General features: G+C 35.1%; 1 protein-coding gene across 4 annotated transcripts in view; it reads left to right on the forward strand.

The window, feature by feature from the left end:
• Positions 1–16,884, forward strand: part of LOC110377678 (heterogeneous nuclear ribonucleoprotein L) — a 428,881-nt gene that overhangs the window by 396,102 nt on the left and 15,895 nt on the right. For all 4 annotated transcript variants that reach the window (XM_064042371.1, XM_064042372.1, XM_064042373.1 and 1 more), the window contains exon 6: positions 13,612–13,695. In XM_064042371.1, the coding sequence (XP_063898441.1) occupies positions 13,612–13,695 (84 nt within the window). The remainder of the gene's footprint in view (positions 1–13,611; positions 13,696–16,884) is intronic.

Here is a 16,884-nt window from a genome sequence, read left to right on the forward strand (position 1 = left end):
CAAAATCTTTTTCCTTGTAACCGCCATGTTCTTTGTACAAATATGTAATTCGTAGGCAGTACATATACTTTTGGAAAAATACTGACTCTCATTTACATCTGGCTAGGTTGGTTTCCGACCCTATGTAACAGAAAGAGCTAAAATTACTTTTAGGTCTTAAGATTCCGAGTTCGATCTGAAGGATATTCATCTGCCTAGCCTTGCTTAGTTCAAATATAGGATTTCAGGCAGTGTAACGCATTGAAAATGCATTGCAAGTAGGCACGTTAAATTGGTGTCGTTTTGGATAATCACAAACTAGAAATTCTGACGACCAATCTTACCTAGGGGTTCTGGATAATTGGATTGCCTAGGTTGAGGAGGCAGTCATTCCAAAACTGGTACTCAGCTCCATCTGGTTAGACTGGAAGCAGACCCCAGCAAAATTGAGAAAAGGCTAGGCAGATGATGATGGCTCAAGTTGTTTCTATATAGTCTATCCAAGATAGCAAAGATTAAGTTATTGTCAATGTGTGACCTTATAAGACTGATTGGCATTCAGTTCGTCCTTACAACGCGAAGGATAAATATAGCGAAGTTTGCTGAAAACGCTTGTAGTGGGAAACTAAATGGACGAAGATAAAACATTTCTCCATATACGCGATGCGGACGCTAATATTGCGATACACACGGATAGATCGTTCAGACAACTGAGAAAAGAAGTAGTTTGTTTTGGACTTTTTCCGGCCAGTTATTAAATAGTGAATGCTACTAAAAACTTATTTTGCTGTATTCTTTTCAGGATGAGAGGCTTATCATAGTGGTTTAACCTAACAACCCTTGGCTTTTACCTTGATAAATGGGCTTAATAAAATGAAAAATATTTTTTCAAATAAGTCCAGTAGTAACTCTTGCGATTAGCGCTTTTAAGCAAACAAAAAACTTCAGCTTTATATTCTAAAATTACTTACATGGAGGTACATGGAGGTTTCTACTTCTACCGCAATCACCAGTATGAATTGAATTCCAATTATAATAAATCTATATTATTCTTCTCAAATTTTTGACTTCTGTTAGTGCAATGCTGTTTGTGCCAAGTTTCTTCAATTTATGGGACAATCTTTAATTAGTTATAGGAAAAATCCATTTTCTTAAATCCAGATGCCAAAATTCACGGAGAATAAATAAAAGAAATATCTTTAAGTATTGGCATGTTTTCAAGTTATTACAGCGCAATCTGTTCTTAGTCAACTTACGGCTGCGTTATACTAGATTTTCGATGGCATTCACAATTATTTAAGTATTATTATAAGAAGTGTATGATTGTTTGTTTCCCAAATAAAATAAAATTATACCTAATCTAGCTCGTACACCTGGATTCCAACTATGTATTTCTCCAATATCATCATCTAGACACACGGCAGTGTGTCCGCCAAGTTCGAGCAAAAAAAGCGACACACCGGCCGTGGGTTATATTACACGAACCATTTCGAGCCAAATTCGACCCCCGTATAACTCAAAATCTATTTTATTTACGCATATCAAATTTCTAGTATCTGTTGAGACCCCCTCACTTATCTAAAATACAAAATTTCGTTAATATAGCTATTGTAGGTCTTGAGATATTGACGTCAGAAAATCGCTATTTTTACTATACACTCACTGACTGACTCACTCACTCATCAAAAACCTAGACCACTTCCAATGGTCGTATTGACTTGAAATTTGGCATGGAGGTAGGTCTTTATGTCAAGGTAAAGGGAAAAATCTGAAAATGGCCAAGTGTGAGTCGGTTTCAAAATAATGAAGGTGTAAATTTATACCCGGTGTAAATTTATACCCCCAAGGAACTAAAACGAACTAATTTATATAATATATCTTCGAATGATCGTACCGATCTGAAATTCGTTACAAAGGTTTGTATTTAGTCAAAGTAAAGTAAAAATCTGAAAACGGTCAAGTGTGAGTCACTTTCGAAAATAACGAATGTGTAACTTTGATCCACGAACATAATATAATGATAACATGTCGTGTCAGTTGGTAAATCTAGTCCATTTAGTTAATCTAGTTCATTTCTTTGTAAGAAGCATAGTGCATATTCAAAAATCTGAAAGATAGTATAAATGAGACATTTCCTTAACTAATATATCATAAGAAAAAAATAAAATAAACAACCTCACAAAAATAAATGAAATCCCACCCAAAACAAAAATGTGAAAGACTGCCAAGTTCGATAATATGGGAATGCTTCGCCTATAAAAGAAGTGAGATCTGAATAAGTACCAAGTTCCATACACATACCTCAGTTAAAAATAGTTACTTTTTAATGATGTTACTTGGCAAGTTTTAATAGAAAATTAAATACTTGATTCATTGCGTTTAGTAGGTTTATATCAAGGTGTGTGAAAACTTGCCAAGTAGCATCATTAAAAAGTAACTATTTTTAACTGAGGTATGTGTATGGAACTTGGTACTTATTCAGATCTCACTTCTTTTATAGGCGAAGCATTCCCATATTATCGAACTTGGCAGTCTTTCACATTTTTGTTTTGGGTGGGATCTTTCTTTCACTAGATAGAATTTTAATACATAGACATATAACAATATAACACTAGATAGAAACTAGAATATTGACTAGATTAAAAGCGAGTAAGTATATAAAACACACCCACATTAACCACGGATCTGTAATGTTTGTACAAATAAGCGCTTTCATACTAACGAAATATACGCGGAAAATGTGCTGGTATAAAACGCTAAAATCCGTACAAAAAAATCTCGCTACCTATCCTTACCTCCCGTATGTCAGCCACATTAGTATTCATGGCGCAACCTTCCTAGGTCGATATTGACTCCCACTATCCTCAATATTTTATTCAATTATATTGCGAAACCCTTCTCTGTGTTGTTGGTACAACACTTGAAGATTTCCCTTCAGTAAATACAATTTAATTAATGAATAGTCTTGTATTCTCTGAGGTGGGGTGAATCGGGGCTTGTAGGGTAGTTGTACAATTGATTTGGTTTAAGGTTATTGTGGAGGACTGTCGGTTTGTTTTGTTTTGTAAGATTTCTTTTGTTTATTTCTGCTCTTGATTTTATTCACATACAGTCCCTGGTACAAAGGGAACGTATTCATATTTAACATTACCGCTGACACAATGACCTACATACAGCCAAAACAAAATCCAATTAAGCCCTCATTAGCGCATCAAAAATTCCTCATGTACCCTCATTTTGCAAACGTAACGAAATCAGAGAATAAAGTACGTACCGTGTGGAATTGTTTCCTGAGAAGCATGGCAATTAACACATACACGTGATGAACAAACAGAAGGGTGGTGGCGTGTTCCCTTTTAATTAAAATAAAATATTTCTGCACACAGAAATTGACGAAGCGAATTGGCGCCCAGCGTGGGACCTCGCGTCTCGCAAATGTTGGTGAATCCGTATTTGTGTAAATGTAAAGTTTATTTTGGAAATAATGGTCGAGCTTCCAATTTCATTTAATATTCGTTTGTCCGTAAATACATTTCAATATGCGTCATCGCTATATGACCAGGTCTTATCTCGAAACAAAGGGGATAAGTCTCAAAATAGCTTTGCTTTCCTCAATAAAGAATAGCCCTAACACTGAAATATTTTTATGGCTGTTTTATGGCCACTATATTTTCAAAACTACGGCCGATATAACCGTTATAACTTAAACCATGCAGATTTCTCTTGACTTATAGATGTTTACGAAAAAAGGTTGGACTGCGATTAAAGTTCCTACACAACTCTCATAATTTTAATAAAGGTCATCAGCAGTGTTTTTAGAAAAAAACACATTTCATTAATGAACCAAGGCGGCCTTATTAAAAGTTATAATGAAACAACGTCTTACAACGAATCTACGGCGTTTTTTTCTTGAAGAAAAGTTTGAATGAAAAGTTAAAAATAAATCAACACAGCTTCCCTGTGAGGTAAACAGATAAAAAGTTAAAGGCTTTTCTGCTAACGGTATTTGCACTCCCGACGTTAAGAGGATAAGCCTAAGATGGATCTACCTTATCTTAGAATATAGTTGTTATAGATCTGTATATTTTTGAGTAATCAGCCTACTTTCTAAGTATTTCTTAGACACCATTGACTGGAAGAAACCTGAATAATGTAAGTCTGCAATCGCTAACTCGCATTGAGCAAGAGCGCTGATTAACGCCCAATCCTTCTCTGTGCGAGAGGAGGCCAGTCCCCAACAGTGGGACGATAAAAAGGCTGATGACGGAGCTATACCTTATCCAGGTACGGGAAGGAGTTCCCCCGGAATGAATGTTACACCTTGGGGAACGGGTAGCTCATATGTATGTTGCACGAACTGACTTAAGTCATGTATTACTACTAGTGATTCAATTTTTAATATGTATAATGTCTCTACAGGCTTCTGAGTTTCTATAATGTAAAATGTACCTTTTAAGCAATAAATAAATAAATAATAATCAATATCCCATTCTGAAAACAGAACTAGGATTGCGGACACAATTGACCAGAATTCGATTCCCATCCCTCGGGAAATCAAGACTCTCCACTATATTAGAGGCACACATATTTGAATATTTTAAGCCCTTGTTAAGTTTCTCTTTTCATTGTTTACAAAGTGTGAGATTAAAATATAGAGTACCATCATATTTTATGCCTAGCCTTTTTGTCAAATATGTAAATTTTTTGAGATTGCCTACAGAGAAACAACTAAGTACGAGTGTATTACATTTGGCTTCTACATATCTGACTGTCTTAACCTAGTCGTAAAGTAAGACTGGTGGTCGGACTTCCTTTCTTCTGACTTGCCTGGATAGCCAACGTCTGAATAAATTTTGATCATGGGGTCCCATAATGTAAACTACTTCCCAAAACTCGTCATGACAAGATGGCTTCATTGTTTTTTAAGATTTCTAAAATTCAAAAATTTGCCCCTAAAATGACCTACTGATCAATAGATTATTCTGCTATCTATATAGCCCACAACAGTTTAATTCAATAAGCTTACAATTGTATTAACCCTCAATTAGACGTGTGATTGCCTCAGCTAATCGGAAATGACATACTGGGGATCGAAATTAGATCTTGTGAGGTATACCAGGTTAAGCTTAAACTAGGTCAAATGAAAGACAATATTTATACCTGCCAAGAAATCTTGAAAATTTTCCACCACTTATTAAATAGACATCTATATTTGTCTTAACTGATATTACGAAGGTGAAGAGTTTGTTTGTTTTTTGATTAGGAACTACTGGACTTGAAAATGATTTCAGTTTTAAAATCCCATTTATTGAGGAAGCCTATAAGCTACTTTTAAACCGGATAGGTGGAAGAGTTCCCGCGGCATGCCTTCCGCAATTTTATTTGCTCGAAGAAATTACATATAAAGGACTTCTAATTGGCTGTCTGTCGATTATTTCTATTGTTTATCTGTAAGTCCTCAATAGTTTACTAAATAAATAAATAAGTATCAAGCACCCGTAAAAAATCATGTATAATTACCTGTTACAGCCTTTTTTTATCGTCCCACTGCTGGCCACAGGCTTCCTCTCACATGGATTTTTGCGTGTATAATTACGTTATAATATATGCAAGGACTTCAACCCTTTTCCAAATTCTTCATACTATCACAAATTGCAGCTTACAAATAACAATCAAGGAAAAAAATCATTCTGGTTAAAAAAAGAGTTGCGCAATGTATTTTTCCTTACAAACCCCCATGGCCAGGTTTTCTCACCTCAGTAGAACCAGAGAGATAAGTCAGCCAATTTATATTCATTATGAAACCGTCCCCAAAGGGCGTTACCTCATTTCCTAATGGTATTATTTATTTGAGGTCAGCCCCACGCGGCCTGTAGCGACTCGACCCTTCGTCACTTTTCAAGGGTTGACTGCAAATATTGTTTTCTTAGGACCTCTCACCTGGAAATAGGTTTTGTTGGTTTTGAAAGCGATGTGGGAACTTTTTAGGTACATTTTAGCACCCACTATCTATGTATGAGCTTTTTTAAATTGCAGTGGTTGCTAGACGAATGAAGTCATTTGATGATCGTAAGACAACAAAATCAGTACTAGGCTACTCATATTATAGCTTTAACTAAGCATATTTAAAAAATGCAATAGGTGCAGTAGGTACTTAACAGTTTTTTTACAATCATTGTGTCTTCAATTTTGTATTAAAACTAAATATTAGAAAATGTATTATGATGATGAAAAAATTTCAGGCCGTTTCTGCGAAAACCCACATGATAAACACCCCGTAACGAAATGGGAATCAAAATTCCTCGAGTTGTAGTGTTCTTATCTACTATACCTACAAGACAGTGTACTAACACTAAAACTTCAATGACATTACCCACCATCCTTTAAAGCTGATTCACTTTATCTCAAACTTAACTTAGTCACGTATACCCATTCCTCCGGGAACGTACTCGAACGAGTACACGAGGTGTCCTCGTATAAGGACATAGGTACATAGACTGTACTCGTACGGGCACACGAAATGTACCTCCGATGTCGTATCGCGAGTCAATCTGAAACACTCGTTACCGTCACGTATTATATAAGGGGCGAAGGAAAATGCTTGTCCTTTGGGAATGACAAGTGTTAAATGCAGGGCTGTCGGCGTTTGAGGGTTGATTTTTTTATACTTTTTTTTAATACTTAATGTGGGACAAGATTGATTCGTTTCTAGTAACTAGACATTTAAGTTGGATTTTAACATTACTGTTGTCCATGTAGCGAAAGGAGTCGGCGAAAAACATACCTATTTGTCTGTAGTTCTGCAATTATGACATTAGCTTGAATGGATAACCCATGTTGAATTTCTATCTATTACGCAAATCTAGAGCCAGATAGGTTATTAAATACGTTTTTTATGAGCAAATATTTTCCAATCTATTTCATTACCTCTCAATCAATAATATACTTTAATACTTGATGTTTCCACACTCAATACAATTTCATAAGTAAGGAAAATTTTCAATATTTCAATCCGTTGTGAGACAGCCCTAGGTTTGAGGATGTCTAAAGTAATCAGAGCGTCTCTCCTTATCGTGTGACATGACAAAAAACTGACGATTGATTTCTGTACCTACTGTTAAAGTTTAGGTCTCCCGATATTTTTTTATCGTTCAAATTATAACAGCTATTTTAACATTGGTATAAGTAGTATTGAAGTTTAAAGGTATTCTACATTGTTTTGATTTATATGAATCGTGCGTATCTATGGTCAACAACTGTCTAGCCTTTTCCAACTATGTTAGGTCGGCTTCCATTAGTATTACTGACAACTAAGCCTTTGTAGCATCATCGTAGAAATAGTAATTATTATTAAAAACTTGGGTAAGATACCTATATTATATATTTTTTTTACTACCCGTCTATTTTATCCAGTAAGAAATCTCAACAAAAAAGCAAATAAATAATGATTTTGATATGTCACAACTCAGTTGTCACAAACAGACGTCTTTGACGATCTGTATAAATATTTATTTGTATGTATAAATATGAGTACCGTCTGCAAATATACTGTCTATGTGTGTATGTATGTCTGGTTTCCACTAGTCTATAAGGAGATTGTGTGTTTGTAATGGTTATCTTTGTACCTAATGGATAGATCTCTCAATAATAGAAAGTTGTAGATTGTAGAAGAAAAGATCTTTTGTACAACTTTTAATTAAAATTAATACAAAATCTGAAATATTATCTATGTTTCCGTGGACATATTTTTTCTATATTATGCCATTTTCCTTAGTCTTTATTGCACACACTATTTTTTAATACATTAACCTTTTTGGAGAAGATGATGTACTTTCTAATACTAACAAATATAGATTTTGGGATTTTTAAACTATTTTTTGCTAACAATACAAATATGTCACTATCATTGTACTTACCTATGTAGCATCGCGTTACACTTACGGTATCGATAAAATAAAATGGGGTCAGTATTGACAGCGAAAAAATTGCGTGTCGTATTCCTAGGTATCGTTTTTTGCAAGTATTGAATCTTAGTGATATTCGATATTTTTTGGTCGTGCCATTGTAACACTTTCAAAAGTTTTTATATATTTTCTTCAACAGTTGTATATCTGTAACTACATTCATTAAGTAGGTACAGGTATTTTATATATTACACTTAGAACTATTCCTAAATGTAAAATATGTACAAACATTTTATTATGCGGTCATAATTTTTATGGTTTTGTTTTTAAATTATTCTTAAAAATTTCAAGAACGGAAAGTTAAACTTTATTTACTACATAGTTACACACAATACAATTGTTTTTATCGGGGAGATAAATATCATTTTGCCTGAGTTTTTACCATATTAAACAGTAATATAATTTCTCCATCTAAATCCTGTCTAACCCTGACCATTGAACTTGAATATAAATTAACCCTTACCTAACAGACCAGTCCTACAATGTTATCTCGGCCGAAACCGATTGATAGCACATGAAGGGTTAGGTTACAAATAGAACCACGTTAACTCAAGTACGGGTAGGAAATACCGCGGCATTCGACGGGTTGAAGAGCCCTCGTAAGCTCTTAAGGGTTAAAACTAACACTTGAGAGTTAAGTGATGGGTATTTCTCGCGTTTTTTTAGAATGAAAATATTTTTATTTGTAGAAAAAAAATCTTTGATAAGTTTTTTTGAGATTAAGCTACACTTACCGGTCAGTTTATTAGCATGCCACACAAATTCATGGTTTTTTTTTGCGTGCGTAAAATCTGTTCACATATCGTTATTTTTTATACGTTTGGTATTTAATCAGAAAATATCTACATACATATTATGCTCTGCGCATGTATAGTAGTAGTAGTTTAGATGACGTGTTTCTTTATACATCTATTTTTGTACATGTACACTATCCGTACACTTTTGACTCAGTAAAAAGGTTATGTGGAGTTTCATCAGAATTTTTTGATTACGTATTTTAATAATTATAGCTTTGGTCAATAAAGCTACCAAATAACCATATGTTTAAATACAGATGAGACTAAGTAGATTAACAATAGCCTTTATTATATTTTTTACTTTTTTGTAAATTGACATATTTGATAAAACTCCACATATTCTATGGTACACGAAACACGATGTATAAGATTCAACAGGACCACCACATTTGAGCTTCGTCAACTACGGTACGTACTGCTTATCACTAATACCTGAAACCTACTGAAAACAAAAAAAACACTATGAATTTTTGGCATAATTATATTTTTTTATTAAGACTGAGTCATTTTTTGTGTCCTCCAGTGTATATAGTATTAAAATTCATTTGAAAAAGTGAAGCAAGATTTCCCGAAAGTAAATAATTTCCGAAGTAAATCAATTCTCATGCACCTTTGCCTCTTTTCGAAAATGGATCAGAAAAAGTTGAGGAAAGCATTTAACTATAGGAATAAGTAAGAAAAAATCGTAAAATGGATACCTATCCAATAAGCCCAAACCCTTAGTTCACTCAAACAACATGCTTTAGAAAATATGCATTTAAGGCTGGGCACATACCGGGCGATTGTTTGTATCACAAGTTATATTAATGCTATTGAGTGATAGACTGATGAATTGTTGCCAATTAATTGCATGGTGTGTACCCAGCTTCAGTTGAGATTTTAACTTTTGTTCTACATAATATTTCTTATGCATCCACTATACGTTTTATATACTTTTAACATACATAAGTACACTCTCTGATAAGACAAGTTGACCGCTACATCGTCGCGGAAAAACATACAAAAATCAGCATGATGTTGTTTTAACCGCGATTTTTCTAATCATTTTCAAGGTTTAATTGCAGATTAGATTTCATCACACTTTTAATCTTTTCAGCTACTTCTTTCAGCTTTCAGACATTTAGATACATTTTAAGTTTGAATCTGCTATTAAACATTAATGATAGTCTAACATGAACGACTGTAAACCTGTTTGACAGAGCCGCGCGTCGCAGTTTCGCGATCGCGACTGCGTCGGACGATTAAAAGTCGCGCCACTAAAAGTTGCCGGCGATTAGCGGTCAGCTTCAAACTTCGACTGTACTACCTCAGTTTATAATATTAATGTTATTATATTAATAATATCTTTCATGCACATATAAGACTAATGACAAACACACTCTGAAAAAAATAATGTTTTATTAAAATTTTACATTTTGTATATCGTTCTGATCACCGAACAGACAGACAGAGAAAAATCAAAAAACACAGACACAAATTGTCTCAATCACGATATACAAAGCGTTTCTATCGAACTTTCGAGAAAAGAATCTTTTTTTTTGTTATGTTTATTTTTTTGTAGCTTTTTCTGTAATAAAATTGGCATGCACCGTTAACGCTACGCGTGGTGACCATAGATAACGTTTGTTGAGTTTTTTTTGAGAAAGAAATAAAGAGTGTGTTCGTCTTTATATGTGCAGGGAAGGCCGGGTCTGGGAGGGGTGTCTTCAATCTCGTCACTTGACCACGGTGAGTCTTAGATTTACAACTTTATTTTTTAGTGCTTAAGGTTTAAATTGCAAAAACTCAGTCGTGAATGCCGATTGGAACTAAAGGCCGGAAAAGTTTCAATGCTTAACTTGTTACACTTTTGTGTAACAATATGAAGTGTGAAGAAGTTTTTGCTTTTCCTCTCAAAAAAGGAGACTGAAAGTGACAGGCCTGGAAGTTGTAATCGCTATTCATGTCTGAGTATTTACCTAGAGTACGGAATATATGTTTAGTACTGCTTCGGCGATTAGATTTTCTTTGCTTTACTCCTATTTTCGAGACATTTTTAAAATCTGCAATATTGCCAACATAAGTGTCGCTACAAAAAAGTGGCACGTCTGTTCCTCAAAATACGAAGGATTGATTTGAATGTTTCCGTAAACCTGCTTTCATTTATCTGTTTCCTATTTATTTTTTATTTTTTTACTTAAAACGTTTGGCTTATTTTACTTCAACTTACAAAACTTTAAATCTATTATAGCCTAAGCTTTCCTAAATCACAAACAAAAATACTAAAGCAAAATGTACCATCCTACGTTCAATCACGTCAAAATCAATAATACAGTAAGTTCATTTATAGCCCGACATACGGACAGCCGGTAGTTAACTACGTACTCTAATATGCATGAGTACAATGCATGGTACACTGTTTAAATGTCACTGTATAAGCTGAGCAGTAGTCTAAGTTTTCTTTTTAAATTCCATATCACATTTCATATTATACAATTAAGTCAAAGTTCGGTAAAGTTGCTGTTAATGTGTTTTGAAACTTGCCGCTTCTATATCAACAATATGACCAATTCGGGTACTTCACACAGAGTATAGATTGCTTGCTCGATATCAGTCGATCACTTGTCACTGTCAAAATTTAGTTTAAAGAAAAAACTTAATACTTATTTCTTTGCTGCTCACACGAGGCAATTGAATCTTTAAGGCTTATGCACACGAAGCAACTTTAGTTGAAGCAACTATCAACTTTTTTGTGAATTATATGCGGCAAAGTTGCTATGTGTGTGCTATCCCATTATATAATATGTAAAGAGCTAGTTCCCAGTTGTTGTAATGACTAGTACCTACAACAGTATAAATTTGCACCTCTCAAGAAAACTTATCTTAAAAAAATACTACTAAACTTCTTAGCTTTCCTACCACATAAAATCGAAGGCCACGTCCAAACATAGACTAGTATCGATTCCAAGACGGTTGAATTACTTATAACCATTCGACGGTTACTGCAAGAATGGACCGCCGTCACATCGCTAGGGTCCAATCGGCCCAAACCTTGGTCCCTGTGGTCAAGAAGGCGCATTTTGCCCCTATCTGGAAGTTCAAGCATGTGGTCTGGACGTCGCCGTGTGGCGTGACTGTTGATATCGAAGTGGCGTATGAGGAGCATCGTGAGTTGTGCGGTTATTGCATTCTAAAATCACTTAAGAAATATATTGGTCAATTTTTTGAGGAAATATATTTGAAATGAGTGGTTTGTAAAAAGTTTTGTGCGGTTACTGCGAATTTTCTTTTGCTTGTTTTTGTTTTCCAATGTGTCTTGAATATTTCATGTCAATTTATCTTTAAGACTCATGTGCACATGTTTAATTTTTATAAAATATCTGAATCTAGGAATCTAAAATGTTAATTCTTGTCATAGCGGTCAACAGAAAACCCAAGAACTCGTGTTAACACATTTCAGCAATATCAAAATACAGTGTAAAATGCTTACAAATGTTTTGTGAGTAAAACATTCCGATACATAATTCAAAAGTTTTAGTATTCATTATTGCAATATTGAAAGCCTTTTACGTCAACATCGGTTTGCTTTTAAATATGTAAAAGAGTTTGAAAAGTTTCCACCGTCCATACTAATAGGAAAGGAATTTTAGTAGTTGCTAAGGTACTACTTTATATTTTTATCTGACATTTTAGGTTCCAGGTTCCACCTAAGCGGAACGGAGAAACTGTAAAACAACCAATAGTATTTCGCTATTCAAACCTCTTGTCTTCGCCTGTTTAGACTTAGTATTTCTAGGAAAGAGAAATTCTATTTTTTTTTGGTAGTCAAAGACTGTTTATTACAGTCTTTGACTACCAAAAAAAAAAAAATAGAACCAAAAATAGCCAACAACGTGGTGGCCTAGTGGGTAAAGGACCCACCTCTCAATATGAGGGCGCGGGTTCGATCCCAGGTCAGGCAAGTACCAATGCAACTTTTCTAAGTTTGTATGTACTTTCTAAAGTATATCTTAGACACCATTGGCTGTGTTTCGGATGGCACGTTAAACTGTAGGTCCCGGCTGTCATTGAACATCCTTGGCAGTCGTTACGGGTAGTCAGAAGCCAGTAAGTCTGACACCAGTCTAACCAAGGGGTATCGGGTTGCCCGGGTAACTGGGTTGAGGAGGTCAGATAGGCAGTCGCTTCTTGTAAAGCACTGGTACTCAGCTGAATCCGGTTAGACTGGAAGCCGACCCCAACAGGATTGGGAAAAGGCTCGGAGGATGATGAGTCAAAGACTGTTTATTAATTATTCACAAAATATTTACATTAATTGAAAAAAAATAAAAGTAAACTTATATATATACTTATTAATTCTATTAGTTGTTTGAAAACCTATTTGCTCCGCTTTTGTGGCTCCTGAGCCTAAGGTATGTATCAAACATATAGGTTCAATAATCAAGAATTTGGCACCCCAAGGGCTCCAGAAGTGCCATGGTTTTCTTTTAGTCAGTAATAATCTCACACTCCCTCACGACACCCTCAGTGTGGGATTCATTTGCGCTATAAAAGTAGGTGCATAATTGCACTTCAGAAGTAGCCTTTTGTAGTAATGGCGATCAAAATATCTTTTAGTTAGCAAATAGCCAGAAAACAGCGTAGTCTCCCAAAAAGTATGCTGAGCCCCGTATCAAGATGCTCCTAAATTCAGTATGTCAACATTATTTTTATCGATCCTCTTTAATACTTGATACAAAACCATGTACTTACTACAAAGAAGTAACCAACTTTTAGTCTGACAACGAAAAATCCTCTCAACTCGGAATCCTCCTGCTCGCTTCCTGACCCAGCTTCAATAGAATTAATGGTAATTAACAGTTAATTTATCGATCATTCTCCATTGTCCACAGTATCGGAAGATGTGCCACCAGTACAGAGAAGCGCGCCCCTCCTACAGTCTCCCCAGTATACCGGTGGAAGACCACAGCCTTACAGTAAGTAGACCGAAAAGACCAGTAGAACAAAAATACCAGTAGACTAAGAAGACCAGTTGAGCTAAAAATCCAGTAGACCAAATCAACCAGTATAGCAAAAAGATGAAATAGTCCAAGGGTTTGTTACGATAATATTTTGGGACTACTCGCTGGTGAGACCAAGTAGACTGTAACATGTTAAGACTGGTCAATCGTTTACAAATTTTTATTTTATTCTGTCTGTGAATATCTGTGCTTTTGTCTAATAAAAGGTAAGTGCAGTGTTGTGAATTTGTCAAATTATTTTAAGAAGTGTTTTGGGAGCAGGACATGTAAACGGAGGATATAAACTTTATATTTTACAATTCAGTCATTATCACCTAGACATTAACATTAAAGAGACATATCTTCACCCTCATTCCCCCACTCCATATGACGATGTCCCAAAAACCGTATGCAGCTGAAACTTCACAAACTATTTACCTACTAGGACTCGAAGCGGCAGAGCTCTGAAACTTTCGCAAATCGCCTAACTTTTGACTAGATTGTCACAGTTGCCAGAATGTTCTACGAAATGAACGGAGGGTAGTCCTAAAACGCGGGAACTTTAAAATGTATGCTGTGCTGTGACATTAGATTGAAATTCATGAAAATGCTCACGTTTTTGGTGAACTTTAATATGAGATATGTTGAATGCAAAATTGAGAGTGAAAATCTTGATGTATTTCAAACAACTTTCATTTCTGCGTTAGATGACACGCAAAAAAAATGAATATTTTTTTTTTAATTTCCTTACCACAAGATTCGAACAAATACCTAATCCTTTAAACACAGAAGATTTAAAATAAATGCCAAGTATACATAAAATACGGTACACCCTTGACCGTGATGTAAAATCCATTCCTAGTTTGCCATTTTGTTCGTCAAATATCCCGCAGTGAATCCTGAACATTGAGCAATCAAACTTAGATCTATTTCACCGCGTTACGACTTGCTATACTGACAGCGGGCAGCTATAAGCGGTAGCGGGGAGATTAAGGATCTGGTGCATCAAAGTTATGTATCGAAGAAGTAGTATGTTCAGACTATTAAAATTCTATTAATTGTACCGATAACAGATGTGGTGACTTAATTATTTTTGATATTTAGTGATCAATAATATAAACGTTTCGTTGTTAATTAAAAAACACGCGAGCATGTGCATTGATGCGAGCTGAACATTTTACCCACAAACATTGAGTTATCTCAGACAGACATAGACCAATGTACAGAGACCCATTCCTCTCACAATCATGTACTAATTGCTGCGTTAACTCAAACATGATAGTTAATGTTTCATGGGTCTCTCAATGTTTATGCAATTTTTTTGGAATAATTATAAAATAACAAGTAATCCAAAAAATCGCTACCACCACCTCTCCGCTTACCCCATAGCCAGTACTTTACCCCCAAATATTCTCATCGAGTAATCGTTCGTAGAAAGTGTCCGAACCCGTCGATGCTGGCGGCTTACTCCGAGTTTAAGGCTTCTAATGCCGCGGCTTTATCCAAATGCTGAACTTTGTACGGGTTGAGTCGAGCCCATTTTCATGCGATGAGTTTTGAATGAAGATAGTTGCTCTTTTAGTTTGGGGGTTTTTGGGACTTTTGTGAAATTGCAGTGGTTTTGATTGATTAATTTATTGGCAATAAAGATGTTAGTACTTTTAATCTACTGTGTAAAATAAATAAATGTATGTAAAACATGAAAAAGTAATTATTATAGAACTTCACATTTTTTTACAAGATATTGTGTAGATCAGTTAAACAGTCGGCTATTGCCTTTTAAGAAAATGCGTATTTGTAAATGTTAAATGATGCATTAAATCCTTAAAATAGACAAAAATGTTCTACATTTCCACCATTTTTATATCTGCTTTTTCAACAACAGTGCAATCTGTAATATTTAGCGAAAACAAAACGAATGGTCACAAAAAAATGCACGAAAATATGTACACAGAATATCAGCGAAGGTTTTCAAGCTAGCTATGTGGTGGAATCGTGTGAAATTCGCGTGGTTTGCATGCATATCTTAATTTATTCATCTTTTTCGCCTCGAAATTTGTGGCAAAACATATGCCCCAAGTGTACTTGGTGATAGACAGAATGGATGCCTTAAATGTTTTCGGAAAGCCTGTGTAGTTTGCTTTAAAAAATCTTTATGGTAAGACTTCTTCTAAAATATTAGTAAGGATAGATCTCGCCATATTGCAATTCCACAAATCTAGATGTCAGGGTGTTCTGAGAAAATTCACGCAGCAAAACCCCCATAACATGTTAAACTTGAAGAAGTTTTGAGAAAAGCAAAACATAAAACGGCAGACGGTTATTCATGCATAATTTAATCCCGAATAAAAACGAAGAAATTTTTCAAAAAATACTCCTCGGAGCACCGAACGGTATAATCTTCGTGTAACACTATAAAAATACCGTAAAACCTTTGGCCGTAGAAACGTAAAAATTCGCACGGAATTGAAAAATTTCATGCATAAAAGATGGCGGATCACACGTTAGCAAATGAGCCATTCGTTTTGAATAAAAGCGAAATTTGTTTTAAATGGTTCACAAATGGTGCTCAATCCGGCCTCAGTGAGGAAATTGAATTGAAAACCGCACTTTTTTGTAATTAAATGGGTATTGGTTCTATCTGAGTTGGTGATTTCATTCGGAAAGTTCATGCATGTGTTCTAATTTATATGAGGTAGGATGGTTGTGTTGGAATATTGGTTAACGCACCAGCCTACCATATATGAGTGTGCAAGTACAATTCCAGGGAAATTACTGTGTTATGACTGAGTCCAGGGATAGGAAAAAACCTGGACTTTTAAATTCTGAAATACTCAATCCACGTTTACCTAGCATGGTGATTAATGCTCATTTCTTCACTGTGTGAGAAGACTCTCTGTGCTCTGCAGGGGGACAATTAAAAATGTGATGATGATGATAAGCCAGAATACATTTTAATAGAACGGTCGTATATTTAGTTGGAAATTATATATCAAGCATATAAATACATTGTACGCATAAGCAGTTTTCATTTTTTACCAACCAACCAACCATTCTCATAGTCACCTAAAAGAAACTATACAAACTAGAGGACTTGAAAACGAGCGCAGATAAAAAGAAGCTAGTCATTTAAAAGCGAGAGAGTGAAAGGCGTCCGTCGTCGTT

The sequence above is a fragment of the Helicoverpa armigera genome, chromosome 28 (assembly GCF_030705265.1).
Source record: "Helicoverpa armigera isolate CAAS_96S chromosome 28, ASM3070526v1, whole genome shotgun sequence".
Classification (NCBI taxonomy): domain Eukaryota; kingdom Metazoa; phylum Arthropoda; class Insecta; order Lepidoptera; family Noctuidae; genus Helicoverpa; species Helicoverpa armigera.